The following is a 16,887-nucleotide window of genomic DNA, read 5'->3' on the forward strand; positions in this document are numbered from 1 at the left end:
TCGTTTATTTACACCGGCATCCTGCAGTGCTTCTGAGTTGCCCGGAATTTGTTTCCGCCTCGTCCGGGCTCCACTTACTCAGCATCGAAATCGAACGTTTCCGTCTTGCCCGTGGCTGAATCGATTCTTGCTATCCATCATCGATGCCACCATCGGAATGCACCATCGCAGAGTAATGTCCACCGTATCCACCACTGCCGGAACTTCCCGATTGTCTCAACGCGTCCTCGAAAGTGCCTAGAATGAATTGCATTCTAACCTGCTCTCGTCCGGTAACAATTATTTATTTCAGCACTTACCTTTGCATTCGTGGGCCGGTTTTCTTTGAAGAACCATCGAGGAATCACTTTAAAAAAAAAAAATCAAACAGCGGAAAATATTATTTTGGCGCGCAAGCTGCTGGAAGTTCCTGGGCTGATTAAAACTCTTGGAAAACATAATTTCATCCTAAACTGGCTTAGTATAAATTAATAGGTGGCGTTAGTATACTTTTTAAACTGGTGTCTGTTTAAACGCTGCAAATGACAAAAAGGATTATTTTTTAAACAGTTGAGGATTACTATTATTTCAGAGTGTAGGATAATAGCATCTAGATACCGTCCAGGTAGTGCTAACGGCAGCAGCAAAAATGTTATGTGGGTAAAGAGTAGAGAGAAATGGGGGAATCGGAGTTTAGTGTGTAAAAGGGGAGGAAGAAAATAAATAGTCGCGTTTGTGATCCGGGATTAAATTCGCATTTTATTACGTAAAACAAATCACAACAATTGGCGTCGGAGGACGGGATTGATAAAAAGTAGTTTTAATCATCCACGATTTGATTCGGTCGAAAGAAGAGCGAAATTGATTAAATTCGTATTCGGTAAAAGTCGCGAGCATTTGGAGAAACGTAACCTATATCCGTCAGAATGAATCCAATTGGAACGGGAATGCAGCCGTTCGATCCGGACGACACCATCAACGTTAGTTCCCGTTGGAAGAAGTGGAAAAGGTCGTTCGAGATTTTTCTGGACGTGAATAATGTTGCATTGCCGTCTCGCAAAAAGTCCTACCTCTTACACTACGCAGGGGAAGGCGTTCAGGATATCTACGATAGCCTGGTAGGAGACCCTGAGCCGGCGGTACCAGCGGGTTCGGATGCGTACAAAGAGGCTCTTCGTGTGTTGGACAACCACTTCCTGCCGATGAAGTGCCTACCGCAAGAAAGACACATCTTCCGTAATTTGGAGCAAGGGCCGGACGAGAAAATTTCCAAATTCGTTCTTCGTCTAAGAGAGCAAGGCAACTTGTGTGAATACACAAACTGGCTAGACGAAAACATCAAAGAACAAATCTTTGAGAAAGGACGTTCCGATGAGCTACGAGCTAAAATCCTCACGAAGCCCAACATGACTTTGGACGAAATCATCAAGGAGGGCCGTTCTTTGGAAACAATCGAGAACGTTCGTCAACAGTTGCAGCGATCAGCAGAAGTAAACAAAGTGAATTTTTCCAAGCAAGAATGTTTCCGTTGCGGGCGTACAGGGCATTTTGCAAACAGTGATTCGTGTCCGGCGAAGGATAAACGCTGTGAGAAATGCGGACTGATCGGCCATTTCAAGCGTTGCTGCAATACGAAATCCAGGAGCAGTAAGCAGAAGAAGGTGCACCAAATCGATAGAGAATCGGCTGTAGGAGGTGCGGAAGAGCTCTACGACTCCGATGATTCCACTAGTAATCACCAGGAGGACCACGATCAAGAGGAGCTGAAATACGTGTTTGCTGCTGAAACAGACAACCTGGGTGGCGAAAAGGTGGTTTGCAGTGTTGGTGGCGTAAAAATTAAATGGGTCGTGGATTCTGGAGCCGGGGTCAACGTTATTGACCACGGTACGTGGTCATACCTGAAGCAACAGAATATCAGTATTCTGTCGCAGTCCAAGGAATCCAAAACAACTCTTAAAGCCTATGGAAACAGTAGTCTGAAGGTTGTGGGGCAGTTCACAGCTAGTATTGCCACGAAGAACCACGAAGTTGTTGCTGACGTTTTCGTGGTACAAGAGAAGGGTGCGAGTTTGCTAAGCAAGGACACGGCCACTCAGCTGCAAATCTTGAAAATCAACACGGATGTATGGACTGTAAGTTCCGGGATCAACAAAATTGGAAAAATCAATGGAATTGAAGTCAGCTTGCAAATTGATCCTACTGTGAAACCGGTCCAGATCACTAAGTGCCACATTCCGATACCATTGCAGGACAAAGTAGAGCAGGAAATCAATCTTTTGTTGGAGCAGGACATCATTGAGGCGGCTCCGATCGATTCGCCTTGGATATCTCGTCTGGTGGTAAGTCCGAAAGCTGGAGATCCTTCGGCCGTTCGTCTCTGTGTGGACATGCGTGCCGCCAACAAGGCCATTGTCCCGCAGCATTTCCCTCTACCTTGAAACGAATCGATAAACTAACAGTGCCGGGCCGACTCAGGACACAAGAGACTCCGGCAATCCCAGGGTCGGCTAGCTACTGGGTAATCAAGGGCACTTTCGCGATACAAAAACTAATAACACAAGGAACTTTCACATTTCTTATATAATTTATTAAATTCAAGAGCAAATTTTCAATCCGACCTAAGTAACAAAATAAACAAAAATGAGATTTTTGCATATAATGATACCTAACGGACTGCTTAACACTGTTATGCAAGGACAAAAGTTAAAAGTAGTCAAAAACCTTAGAAATTTCAAAAATCAAATTGACTCAAGTAACATACTGAGCACTTTTCGTATGTGTCGCTTTGTCGGTACAATGACTTATGTAACGCGCATAACTCTCAAGCGACGTAACAGTGCCGTCAAAACGACCTAACAACCAAAATGTTGTCAACATAAATCATAATTGTTTACGTCAAAACTAAAACTGACCTTAATTAAATCACCTGTACAATCCCCAGCGGGTTACCTTCTATAAGAGACTCGTTCGATCTTTTCCAGGACTCGCTTGATGAATCGCACCAGAAAGTAAGTCAGATATTTCCTTAAAAACATAAATAATTCTCCCACCGCTACTTTGGGATTGTCGCCATCGAGATCGCCATAAATCATCCTGGCATTGTACTAATAAATTTGAAATCTTCTCAGGGAGACCGTTCGATGGCAGATCCGGATGATGGTGTACCGAATATGCAAATATATCTACTCGGTGTACCGATATCTAAACATTGCCAAGCCTCTGTACCCGGAACACTTTGGTAAGCTTGAGTGCCTCGAACCGACCACCAGTCCTCGATTCACAGGGGCGATGTTGCTGACCACAAACTTTTTGATGAAGTAAGTAACTTGTTCAAATTATCGTTAGTTTAACTAATAAACTCCATTCCTCATTTCATCCAGTTCGAGGTGGGTCTGGCACTGAAAGCCTTGTGTCGCCAGAGATGGCCCGTTGCTTGTCCGGCGAAGTGAAATCCCATAGAAATCTTTCTGGTAGCGAACCGATCACAGCTGTGCAGGAAGAAACACGGTATCAATCGCTGGCGTTATTATTAAGGGAACGTGAGAGAAGAACCGGGAGGTGCAGGTGAAAATCCTCCGATTATTTAAAAAACTCAAACCCAACGACCAGGACGCTAATGCCATCAGAGACGTCCAAAAACCTCGAGAACTATATTCAGTATGGGTGCTTACGAACAGTATCAGAACCATACAGTGACCACGAACTCTGTACTATCTTGGAATATCTCAATTTCTGGACATAAGGATACGATGTCGGGGATCTCGTTCATCCTGATCGATTTCCAGCACACATTGGTGAAGTTCATGAAGTTATTGTTTGTTCTGAAAACACTGAAAAAATAAACCGATTCCATTGCCTTCCAGAAGCTCAACTGCGTCAGTCAAATTTGAGATAAAATGTTTGTTTTTTTTTTTTAAATAATTATCAATAAAGGAAATATTTACCACAGTATGCATCTATGAAAGGGGGTTCGCTGGACACTTAGCTATCCGAAATATACCTAGGATACCACCAGGCTCGCCACCAGGGTAATTATATATAATTCATCTCATCACCTTTTAAATTAATCATTTAATGTATCAATGAGGTAGTGATAAAGTTTGAGTTTTTATTTTTTGTTATGATATCTGATTTTATATTGTTCAATGCTATGAGTCAGGCCCGGATTAAGGATTGTGGGGGCCCGGGGCCCGAGCGGATGTGGAGGCCCTTCTGAGAGATGACCAAAAATGTTTTTCCTTATTTTCGAACAGTACTTGAGTAATATGAAAAATTAAGCTAATGTTAGCAAGCAAAAAAGGTTTTTGTGGGGGGCCCCAAAAATCTGGGGGCCCAGGCCCCCTCGGCCCCCCCTTAGATCCGGCCCTGTGAGTTTGTCAGTGACTAATTTTTGCAGATATATTTTTATTCATCAGCAACGCTATGATTACGGCCAAGATACCTTTAAGTCGCAAATGGAGAAACCGAGGGAGAAACAATGTGTACCATGTTCTTTTGTGGGCTTCGTGACTGTGAGGTTAGCGGCGTCAGTAGTCTAGCCGTTTCGAAAGCCTAAGAGTGTGGATTCGATTCCCGCTTTAGTCGGGGAAACCTTTCGTCCAACGAAAAATTCTCCCCTGGACCAATGAATGTTTTCTGTGTTGTCAGTTGTCTCATGTTAGTGATCGTTCAATATGTGCAACCTCTGATTGAAGACGGTGCAGTTTTTGTTTTCCATAAGAAAGAATCAAGTCTGGCGTTCGCTGTTCAAATCGATGCCAGAAGTTTCTAAGATAACTAAACAAAAACTGTATCAAAATCGGTACTTTTTTGCCTCTTAATGGCAATGGAGTAATGCGTCATGCACTACACTAAGGATATGGGTAATGCAAGGGGTAATGTAAGAATAGATCTAAAAATTGGTTGCAGTGATATACCCAAACAGGAATAAATAATGGGCTGTAGAAAAAAAACTGCATAAAAAAATCGCCCCGCACCAAATATACTATGCTCAAAACGCTTATAAGACCAGTATTTCTCTATGGATACAAGATATAGACATATAGATATAGATATGATCGAGGATCTGCAAGCACCCGGAATATTCGAGCCACGCGTGTTAAGGATGATCTTCGGTGGTGTGCAGCGGAAAATAAACCACGAGCTCGCTGCACTCTACGGCGAACCCAGCATCCAGAAGGTTATCAAGGTCGGAAGGATACGGTGGGCAGGGCATGTAGCAAGAATGCCGGTAAACAACCCTGCTAAGCTGGTGTTCGAAATTGATCCGGCTGGCACAAGAAGGCGTGAAGTGCAGAGATCACAATGGGTGGACCGATTGGAGCTTGGTTTGGCGAACATTGGGTGTGACCGAGGATGGCGTACTTGATTAAGAGCTATCCTAATTATAATGTTGTGCAAATAAATGTATGTATGTATCTCTAAAATATCTCTTACAATTCATTAGGTATTTTTGACACTACTACTAACTAGTGCAACAATCTCACAATCCACTTCGATTGCATTGCACACTGGTTTCTTAATTGGGAAATCGGCGGTGGCCAGCCGAAAGATTCAGAATAGTCGCCGGATATTTACGAGCTGGTTTCCATGGCGAAAGCAGTGGTCCTCTCCTCGTTTTCCTTCTCCTTCCTAAGTCGACACTCTGGACTTGCGGGATCCTTCTGCGATCCTCGTCCATCTTTAGCTTCATGATCCTGCGAATGCACGACGGGGCTTGGAAGTACCACTTACTGCTCCCTGCTGTGAGGCGATTACACATATTGTTCAGCTTTTTCCAGCTACATCTCCTACATCGTTTTGAAAGGGAGTCGAGCTTCCCGGTCATCCGGTTTCTGGTGAATTTGAGCGATCCTAATAAAACACAAACCATATTTAAAAAAAAACATTTTTTTTCCTTTAGTTGCAAACTCACCTTGACTAGAGCTGATTTTATGGCCGGTAAATCATTGCGGGAATGGAAAAAACAAGTAAATAATAAATGAAATTATTCTACAACACCTAAAAAATACCTTTTTTGTCGGATGAATGATTTGACCTAAGTGCCAAATCAACATTCCGATCGACGTATTTACCTGGCTTAACCAACATGACAGCTGGCTACATGACGTAACTAGACCGACGAAAGCAACATAAATTTGCGTAACGCGACGTAACGCACGTGACGTAAGAATCCGACAAGTTTCAGAATGACTTAACAAAATGTCCTAATTGTGTTTTCGGACACCAAATGTCGTAAACATATTTTTCTGTAAAAAAATAATGTTCTGCTATATTTTATCTAGATTTTAATAAAGGAAACAATAAATGACGATGATTGGAATCATTTATGTGTATTGAACATATTGGTTTCGGTGAGATCGTTAAATAGGAATCAAAAATAAAACCCACAACTTTGAATTCGATTTTCTCGATAATATCAAAATGTCACTTAGGTCAGATTGAAAATTTGCTCTTGAAATGTCCTACACGGAGAGATTGGAAAATGCTGAAATGCATAAAATCTTTACTAAAACCATATTCGATCTGCCCACCCTTTGGAATGCATATTTTTGTGGTTATTCATTCAATGCATACATTGGTGTTTTGCATTGGAATGCATATGTCAAACATATTTGTCGATGCATATTTGATTCTTTTTTTTGTTTTTAAATAAGCAAAACATGTTTCTGCAGAAAAGAACAAAACAAAACTTTTAGCATCATAAAAAGAACATCAAAACTTTATTTCTCACTTAAGTTATTGCGGCGCTCATAATAAATCCACATTGGGCGGCGGCGATATGGCCGCTAAGAGATACCCGCGATACAGACGCAATGTTAAAATCGAACAGATACTGTCACCCACCCAGCAGCATCGCAGCAGCCTTCAGGCCGTTCATATCAAAACAACAGTTGGCACAATGGCAACTCAGGTGGCCAGAAATCGTAATAACATTTATCGCGACATTGTTTCACTACGCACACGCATCACCTCGTCGGCTTTGTGTTTAATATTTAATCGGGATGTTATTTGGTGATGCTACAGGATGCTGCGGCGGTATCTTCTCCATTTTCCACATTGCGTCTGTATCGCGTGCATCTCCTCGCGGCCATATCGCCGCAGCCTCATGTGGATTTGATATAAGCGCCGCATGCAAAATTTCTGACCATCAGGTCGCTCATAGTGGTGCGCTCATATTTTGACAACTTGATGGAAAAGAAGAAGACAAACGCATTTCGCGGATTTATCTTGCAAGGCACAATATTGCGGCGCTCATAATAAATCCACATTGGGCGGCGGCGATATGGCCGCTAAGAGATACCCGCGATACAGACGCAATGTTAAAATCGAACAGATACTGTCACCCACCCAGCAGCATCGCAGCAGCCTTCAGGCCGTTCATATCAAAACAACAGTTGGCACAATGGCAACTCAGGTGGCCAGAAATCGTAATAACATTTATCGCGACATTGTTTCACTACGCACACGCATCACCTCGTCGGCTTTGTGTTTAATATTTAATCGGGATGTTATTTGGTGATGCTACAGGATGCTGCGGCGGTATCTTCTCCATTTTCCACATTGCGTCTGTATCGCGTGCATCTCCTCGCGGCCATATCGCCGCAGCCTCATGTGGATTTGATATAAGCGCCGCATGCAAAATTTCTGACCATCAGGTCGCTCATAGTGGTGCGCTCATATTTTGACAACTTGATGGAAAAGAAGAAGACAAACGCATTTCGCGGATTTATCTTGCAAGGCACAATATTGCGGCGCTCATAATAAATCCACATTGGGCGGCGGCGATATGGCCGCTAAGAGATACCCGCGATACAGACGCAATGTTAAAATCGAACAGATACTGTCACCCACCCAGCAGCATCGCAGCAGCCTTCAGGCCGTTCATATCAAAACAACAGTTGGCACAATGGCAACTCAGGTGGCCAGAAATCGTAATAACATTTATCGCGACATTGTTTCACTACGCACACGCATCACCTCGTCGGCTTTGTGTTTAATATTTAATCGGGATGTTATTTGGTGATGCTACAGGATGCTGCGGCGGTATCTTCTCCATTTTCCACATTGCGTCTGTATCGCGTGCATCTCCTCGCGGCCATATCGCCGCAGCCTCATGTGGATTTGATATAAGCGCCGCATGCAAAATTTCTGACCATCAGGTCGCTCATAGTGGTGCGCTCATATTTTGACAACTTGATGGAAAAGAAGAAGACAAACGCATTTCGCGGATTTATCTTGCAAGGCACAATAATTAACATAATACAATATAAATACTTCACTGATAATCAGCTGGAACCAACATTCTTATATCTAAAACACTCGCAGGAGATGTGATCGCCGTCTTCTCCACTTTCGTCGTAGTTCCGTCGCCGTCTTAGTTCCATCACGACGGTGATGTCCGTCGACGTCGTGGTTCCTCCACTGATGAATATTATGCCATTTACATTTCCCGCGATGGTCTCTGGATCCGCTGGGTGAATACGTCTTTGAAAGTATCCTTCCGAAGATGATGAATTCTGTAGCGAATGTACAAATATTTGGTATTTCAAATCGTGATCAAAATATGTCACTTCTACTTACTGCAAATGGAAGGATCGTGACCCATGATGCTCGTGCGATTCCAGTGGATCGGGACACAATAGTTATCTGCTTATTTCAAGCAATTCGCGAGGCCAAACAAAAAAGTATCAGCGCAAATTATTTTTCCACTATTTAACAATGGCGGTTGGAGACTTCAATATTTTTCCAAGTCCCAAGACTATCATTTTTGTTTGGATATTCGCGGAAATAAATAAATATCATAAATGCACCAGAGTGCATATTATATATAAAGTTATGCATACTTTTTATGCATTGCAAAATTTAAAATGACAAAATGAAAAAAAAATATTATTATTTATGCTAACAAGTATATCCATTTTTCTCCGTGTAATTTGTGGCGTGTGCGTGTTGTTCTGTGTAATAATTTAGTGTAAATTTGTTATGTGTGTCCTATGCTATTCGGTGGTACCGGTACATACCGCTGCTGCTTGATGATGGTGGGTTCGTTGGCCGACACAGCGACTCCTGTCCAGCTGTGCGGCCGGAAATCTCGCCGGATGGCGAGGCGAGCGGTGTCTAGGGCCGATACTCGGCCGACGGACCAGCGGGCGTTGCTGGGGGGGGAGGATGCAGGCGTCTTCCCTCGTGGACGCAATCGGCCGGCCGTGGACTAACCACCTCGGACGGCCGAGAGGGGAAAGCTCCTTTACGTTTAGGGCCTTCGGCCCGAGCTGTTATTCCTCCTATGAGGACTGGCGATCCTTGACGGTTAGGCGCGGGAACCGTTCCCGGTTCCGCGGGCCGAGCCGTGTGTTGGACGGAGACCTTAAAGGTCCATACAAAAGAGGTCCTAATGGACGGGTACAGTTTTAAAAACGATCTACAAATAAAGTGCAGGGTACCCAAATTACCTGAGCGGTATCTTCCCCAACGATTCCTCTAGCAAATGCTAGTAAAGGGGGGGGGGGGGTATTCCACGTAATCCACTGCACTAAAACACGTCTAAGCACACGGACGCCTGATACTAGAATTCTCAGCCTAATTCGGGCAATGGCTGTTCCAATTTTTAACTTTTCCCATTCCGTCATTCTCATCGTTTATTGCATTGCGCTCATTGCTTCAGCCATCGTCATGATTGGTAGCGACAAAACAGTTACAGCGGCACTTGACCCTTTCACTTCTGTGGTATTTTCCTACTGTCTTACACAAGAAACGTGAAGGGTCCGACACACAACATAAAAATCAAAACAAAAACCAACAATTTGTAACCAAACGGTAACAACCTACATTTGAAGATATTGTTCCACACCTACATGATTGCAAGTGGTTTTCGAAAATAGATTTGAACAAAGCTTTCCATCAAGTGGTTTTGGCTCCGGAGTCCCGCTTCGTTACCACATTTGCTACACATCACGGCTACTACCGTTACAAACGACTAACGTTTGATATGAACTGCGCCTCTGAAGTGTTCCAGAGCATCATGGAACGAGTGCTGAAAGGAATTCCCGGAGTCAAAGTTTTTGTGGACGACATCCTCATCTTCGCCTCATCTAAGAGAGAACACGACATCGCACTGAAAGCGGTCATGCGCCGTTTGGAGGAGTACGGAATCACTGTCAACCAGAAAAAGTGTTCTTTGGGAAAGCAGGAGGTGGAATTCATGGGTCATATTCTTTCGGTTGATGGCATTCGACCGACCATGGACAAGGTGGAGACAATCAAACGACTGCGAGAACCGAAAACTACTGAAGAATTGCGAAGCTTCTTGGGAATGATTACTTACCTTGGCAGGTTCATTCCGGAGCTGTCGACGCTGACAGCTCCACTGCGTCAGCTGCTCAGAAAGGATGCTGCATTCAACTGGGGCTCCGACCAGGAAGAGGCGTTTCGAAAACTGAAGGATACTTTGAAAAATCCCAAGAATCTCGGCTATTATTCTCCCCATGACAAGACCATCGTAATTGCGGATGCAGGACCAACCGGTCTCGGTGCCGTTTTGCTCCAGGAGAAGAAAGGGCGCAAAAGAGTTATTTGCTACATCAGCAAAGGGCTCTCTGAGGCTGAAAAGTCCTACGCCCAAAACGAAAAGGAAGCGCTTGCGTTAGTGTGGGCCACAGAACGATTGCAAATATATCTACGGGGATTGACATTTCTTCTTCTTACCGATCACGAGCCACTTAAGGTTATCTTTGGGCCTAATCACGTGTCTTGCCCGAGGATTGATCGGTGGGCTATGCGTCTGCAATCTTTTCGATTCGTCGTTATCCACATCCCAGGTAAAGTTAATATAGCTGATCCGCTGTCAAGATTGCCGACCTACACAAAATGCAAAACGTACGACCAATTTGGTGAAGAAACCATCTACGCGATTGTGCAAAAAGCAATGCCTACTGCACTAACCACAGAAGACGTCATTAGCCATACCAAGTCAGATACAGAACTTGCAGTTGTGAAGGAGGCTCTCAATACTGGTCGTTGGCATGATGGAGTAAAGAAGTTTGCACCGTTCAAAGACGAGCTGTACTGTTGCAAGGAACTACTGATGCGAGGTGAGAAAATAGTCGTTCCTCAAAGTCTTCAGAAGCGGGTCCTATCCTTGGCGCACATTGGACATCCTGGTATAGAAAGGTCAAAACAGCGACTCCGTTCCAAAGTGTGGTGGCCTTCTATGGATAAAGATGTGGAGGTAGCAGTACGTAAGTGTTTGGATTGTCAAATTGTAGGAAAGGCCGTTCCCCCAGAACCAATGGCGTTAAGCAAGATTCCTGAAAATCCTTGGGAGTTTCTCAGTATGGACATGTTAGGTCCATTACCTTCTGGAGAATCACTGTTGGTGGTCATCGATTGCTACAGTCGCTTCAAAATAGTGGAGGTGTTGCGGCAGACCACTTCAGCGGATATCATCTGCAAACTGAAACCGTTGTTTATGCGTATGGGTCTTCCTTGTGTTCTTATGACCGATAATGCAAGAAACTTCACGAGTAAGGAATTCGAAGATTTTTGCAAGGCATTGGGTATCCAGTTGAAACGCACCACTCCGTATTGGCCGCAAGCGAATGGCGAAGTGGAGCGCCAAAACAGAGCCATTCTGAAAATTCTGAGGATCTCCGAGATGAATAATACGGATTGGAAAACGGATTTGGAGGAGCACAACTACGTGTATGCGTTGACGCCTCATCCAGCAACAGGGCGTTCTCCAGCGGAACTAGCGTTTGGTCGTCAATTTCGAGACTGGATACCTCAACTCTCTAGTCTCCGAAACCGCGATGAAGATGTCAAGGATAAAGATACAACCTACAAATACAACGCTAAATGCCAAGTTGATGCAGCAAGGAGGGCTAAGGAATCGATTCTTGAAGAGGGTGACCAGGTTCTAATGAAAAACATGCATCCTTCAAACAAACTTTCTGCCACATTTCTTCGGGAACCAGCGCAGGTGATGAGCAAACAAGGCAACTCAGTCATCGTTCAAACTCCGGAAGGCGTACAATATCGGAGGAACTCATCGCATCTGAAGAAAGTTTACTCTCCGGATCCGGAAAGCAAGAACACCACAATCGAAGACGAGAATGAGTGGGAAACTCCAACGGCAATAGAAATCTCACCTGAGTCTCCAGGTGCTACAGAAAAGGCGACTGACTCGAGGCCTGCACCGCATCAAGCTTCGCCGCGAGGAAGCATTCCCAGACCGGGCAGACATATCAAGCGACCACTTCGATTTGATGACTATGTCATGGATGTTAGCGTCGATGGAGGAGACTAAAGGACCAAGCTGTGGAAAGGGGAAATTGTTATGTGGGTAAAGAGTAGAGAGAAATGGGGGAATCGGAGTTTAGTGTGTAAAAGGGGAGGAAGAAAATAAATAGTCGCGTTTGTGATCCGGGATTAAATTCGCATTTTATTACGTAAAACAAATCACAACAGCCGAATCTATCGTAAGTGTTTCGCAACCTAAAGGCATTCAATTCCAAAACAGGAATCCAGCTAGCATCACCCGGGTTGACTTGGATCCTGCTCAATGGCCCGTCAAAGAGTCGGAAAAACAGCGGAGTCAAGATAGGCCAGCTACCGTTCCACACCTTCCGGGCCATGGATCCGGACATGGGTTGCCAGTGCTGCTCCGTTGTCCACGATCTTGCCGAGGTGATCGAAAAGCGGAAGGAAACAAACTCAGTGTTTCTGCAGAACTTGCCGGAAGCCGGAAGCGTGTTTGGAGAACGGGATCTCAAGATGGTGCTGATCAGTCGAGCCTACAAATAGGAACAACGCCATATTTAATACCGAGAAGACAAAGTCGGACCAACGCCATATCTTCGATTGGACAGCGTCATTCCGAATATGAAAAAATTGCGACACACAGAGAATGTGCTAATGCTTTATCATTTAAGTATACTGGCTAAAAAACCGAATAAAATGTACGAGTTCCATTCGATACTAGTAAGATTTCCATCCTCTATCCTCAGATGTAAGTTGCCACGTGCTCTAGTGAACGATTTTGTATCCTATCCGAAAGATTCCAGAAAAGAGCCGGAATACCATCGTATGCAAACGTGGAGAGCTGTTTGCTAGCAAAGTTGCAGCTTCTCCTAGAATGTTCCGGTTGATATTTTAAAAGCGGAAGAGTTTGTTCTTTGAAATAAATTGATTTCGCGAAGATATTGGAGTTCCTGAAGATAACTCACGGTTACGGAAAGAATCTAGGGATTCCGGAGAAAACTATTTAAATTACAATTATTCCGGATGTATGATAATTTTCCCAAATTTAAAAAAAAATCTAGTGATTCAAAGCCGAAAAATAAATGTTTGGGAAATATACAGAAGAGAGGAAACTTCTGTGGGAGTTCTTCAGAGTAATCTTGCAGAATTTTCGTAGGGAATTTCTCCAAGATATTCAATGGAAGTTCCAAAAGGAATTTTATTGTGAAGTTCGGGAATTCCACCAAGGATACTTTTAGATGTTTCACTGAGGAATCATCTAGAAGCTTCGTAGCAAATACCTTTGAAATTTCCAACGGAGAATTTTGTAGGTATATATTTGACTGAACCCCTTTTTTTTGGAGTTCCGCTCCCTCAGTGGAATTCCTCCGGCAATTCCTTCGGAAGATCCTCCAGGAATCTTTTTGGATTTTTTCAGGAATGTTTCGAGGAGTTCTATAAAGAATTCCTCTAGAAGTTCAATTTCTAATTACTCTACTGCCCATGATCGCATATCAGTCCCATCTTTGCTGGGTTTCCTATTCATATGGGACAATTGGCTTTTTAAACGATGTTGAGATAATTCCATATTCTGAATCTGCACGCCAAACTGAGCCGAAATCCAAATTTTCATGAATTTTGGAGCCCGGGAACCTATTTAAAAATCAATTTGAAGTTTGTATGGGAGCGATTTGTCGAATCACCCCTCTTCGGATTTTGTACTGGGCGGAGCTGTCAAGCAGTTGCCCAGCTGTCAAAAGGTGATTTGAATAAATCTTTTTAAAATGAATTAACTACATCGGCTGTTTTCCTACTCTCCGCATCGACCAATGTGGCGCTAGCTTCTATGCGCGAAAAATCGCTAAAAGTAAATCGCAAAAATATTGTATGGCGAATACCATCTAAAGGCAAATTCTTCAAAGTGGAACACATTATTCGAAAAAATATTTGGTAGTGGTTGTGCACAATGGTGACCACTATTAAGCCTACCAAATATTTTTTCGGGAAAAGCTTTGTATTTCAAGTAATTCAAGTTTAGATGCATTTCGCCATACAAAATTAAATTGATTTACTCCTGCTGATCAACTGTGGCTGCACGCCAAGCGGGTAGTCCATTGATTTTAGGTATCAAAACAAAGTTCTAAAAATCTGAAAAAAAATCATAGAGGCTTAGAAAAAGGTTCTCTTTCGTTTAAAAATATAAAATCATTGCATTTTTCTAAATTTAAAAACCCAATTATGCGATCATAGGCAGTCTAGGAGTTGTTCGAGAATTCCTTCGGTGATTTTTCCAGGAGATCCTCCTGGAATTCCTCCACGGGTTTCTACGGAAATTCCTTCGAGAGCTCACCCTGGGAATCGCTTCAGGAGTCCCATCGGAAATAACTCTAGGAGTTATTACGTTTTCTTTTGAGAGATCATTCGGGAGCCGCTATAAAAGTTCATTCGGGAATTCCTCCAGAAGTTCCATCGAGAATCGCTTCACGAGTTCCTTCGGGAATTGCTCTAGTATTTCCTCCATGAAATGTTCAGGAGTTCCTTCGAGAATTGCTTCAGGAGTTACTCTGGAAATTTCTCCAACAGTTCCTCCGAGAAGCTGCAGGACTTCGTCCGTCCGAAAGTTGTCACAAGAATTTCACCAGGAATTGCCCCAGGAGTCAACAATTCCTCAAGAAATCCCACCAGGAGTTTCTCCAGGAGTACCTCCAGCAGTTTTTCTAGGAATTCCACCAGGAGTTTCTCCGAAATACCTGAAGGAGTTCCTCTGGGAATACCTCCTGGACTTTCTCCGGGAACTCCACCAGGAGCTCTTCCGGGAATACCTACAGGAATTCCTCTGGGAATACTTATAGAAGTTCCTCCGGGAATACCTCCAAATGTTAATCTGGGAATACCTCCATGAGTTCCTCCTGTAATACCTCCCGGAGTTCCTCCGTGAATTTCATCCTGGAGTTCCTCCAAAAAATCCTCTAGGAGTTCCTCCAGGAGTACCTCAAGTAAATCCTCCAGGAGTTCCTCTTGGAATTCCTCCAAAAAAATCTTGCAGGAGCTTCTTCAGGAGTTCCTCTGGGAATACCTCCAGGATTTTCTCCAGGAATACCTCCAGCGGTTCCCTGGGATTTGCTTCAGAAGTTTCTTAAAAAATTGCTCCAGGAGTTCCTTCAGGAGTTACTCCAGGAATTCTTATACCTCCAGGAGTTCCTCCATGAATTAGTCCGGGAATTGCTGCAGAAGTATCCCAAAGAATTGCCCCAGCAGTTCCTCTAGGAATTCCTCCAGGAATCCTCCGGTTATTACTCCAGGAATACTTCCAGGAATTCCTTCGGGAATACCTACAGGAGCTCCTCTGGGAATTACAGCAGGATTTTCTCAAGGAATTGCTCCAGAAGTTTCTCCAAGAGTTCTTCCAGAAATTCTCAGAAGTTCCTCCAGGAATTCTTCCAGGAGTTCCTCCGGAAATTCCTCTAGGAGTTCCTGCGGAAACACCTCCAGGATTTTCTCCGGGAATACCTCCAGGAATTCCTCGGGGAATATATATATCCACGAGTTCCTCTGGGACTTGCTGCAGGACTTTCTCAAGGAATTGCACCTGGATCAAGAAGTTCCTCCAGGAGTTCTTCCAGAAATTCTCAGGAGTTGCTCCAGAAATTTTTCCAGGAGTTCCACCGGAAATTCCTCCAGAAGTTCCTCCAGGAATATCTCCAGGAGTTCCTCCGCGAATACCTCCAGGAGTTACTCCGGGAATTGCTACAAGAGTTTGTCAGGGAATATTTTCTGGAACATCTCCGGGAATTGCTACAGGAATTTCTCAAGAAATTGCCCCAGCAGTTCCTCGAAGAATTCCTGCAGGAGATCCTCCAGGAATTCCTTCGGGACTTCCTCCAGGAGTTCCTCCGATAATAGCTCCAGCAGTTACTCCAGGATGCTCGTTAGGAGTTCCTTCAGGAATACCTTCGGGAGTTCCTCCGGGAATTGCTGCAGGATTTTCTCACGGAATTACCCCACGAATTGCTCCAGGAGTTCCTCAAGGAGTACCTCCAGGAGTTCTTCCAGAATATTACAGGAGTTCCCTCAGGAATGCTTCTAGGAGTTCCTCCGGGAAATCCTGCAGGATTTTCTCACGGAATTACCCCACGAATTGCTCCAGGAGTTCCTTGAGGAGTACCTCCAGGAGTTCTTCCAGAATTTCTCAGGAGTTCCCTCAGGAATTTTTCTAGGAGTTCCTCCGGGAATTCCTGCAGAAGTTCCTCCGGGAATTACTACAGAAGTTCCTCTAGCAATTTCTCAAAAAAAATCCTCCGGAAATTCCTCTAGGAATTCTTGGAAGGAACTCCTGGAGGTATTTCCGGAAGAACTCTTGGAGGTATTTCCGGAGGAACTCGTGGAGGAATTCCCTGAGGAACTCCTGGAGGAATTCCCGGAGGAAATCCTAGAGGAATTCCCGGAGGGACTCCAGGAAGTACTCCTAGAGGTATTTCCGGAAGAACTCCTGGAGGTATTCCCGGAGGAACTCGCGGAGAAATTGCCGTAGGTATTCCTGGAGGAATTCCCGGACGTACTTCTGGAGGAATTCTCGGAGGAACTCCTGCAAGTATTCCCGGAGGAATTCTCGGAGGAACTTCTAAAGAAAATCCCAGAGGAACTCCTGAAGAAATTCTCGAAGGA

General features: G+C 44.1%; 1 protein-coding gene and 2 long non-coding RNA genes across 3 annotated transcripts; 2 read left to right on the forward strand and 1 right to left on the reverse strand.

Annotated features, from left to right (window-relative positions):
• The first annotated feature begins 2,571 nt into the window (after positions 1-2,571).
• LOC134287563 (uncharacterized) lies at positions 2,572-5,236 on the forward strand. Its single transcript, XR_009997379.1, has 3 exons — positions 2,572-2,990; positions 3,111-3,299; positions 3,363-5,236. It is a non-coding gene; the product is annotated as an uncharacterized LOC134287563 (long non-coding RNA).
• A 130-nt stretch (positions 5,237-5,366) lies between these two features.
• On the reverse strand, positions 5,367-6,137 carry LOC109416010 (uncharacterized). Its single transcript, XR_003896719.2, has 2 exons — positions 5,897-6,137; positions 5,367-5,835 (listed from the first exon to the last, which is right to left on the reverse strand). It is a non-coding gene; the product is annotated as an uncharacterized LOC109416010 (long non-coding RNA).
• A 3,869-nt stretch (positions 6,138-10,006) lies between these two features.
• Positions 10,007-12,289, forward strand: LOC115265183 (uncharacterized protein K02A2.6-like). The gene has a single exon (XM_029869450.2). The coding sequence runs from the start codon at positions 10,007-10,009 to the stop codon at positions 12,287-12,289; it is 2,283 nt and encodes a 760-aa protein (XP_029725310.2).
• The last annotated feature ends 4,598 nt before the right edge of the window (positions 12,290-16,887 follow it).

Source organism: Aedes albopictus, chromosome 2 (assembly GCF_035046485.1).
Source record: "Aedes albopictus strain Foshan chromosome 2, AalbF5, whole genome shotgun sequence".
Taxonomy (NCBI): domain Eukaryota; kingdom Metazoa; phylum Arthropoda; class Insecta; order Diptera; family Culicidae; genus Aedes; species Aedes albopictus.

What these genes read in the sequence shown, in the direction of transcription:
- LOC115265183 (XM_029869450.2), top strand. Translation starts at nt 10,007, where the DNA reads ATGGAACGAGTGCTGAAAGGAATTCCCGGAGTCAAAGTTTTTGTGGAC.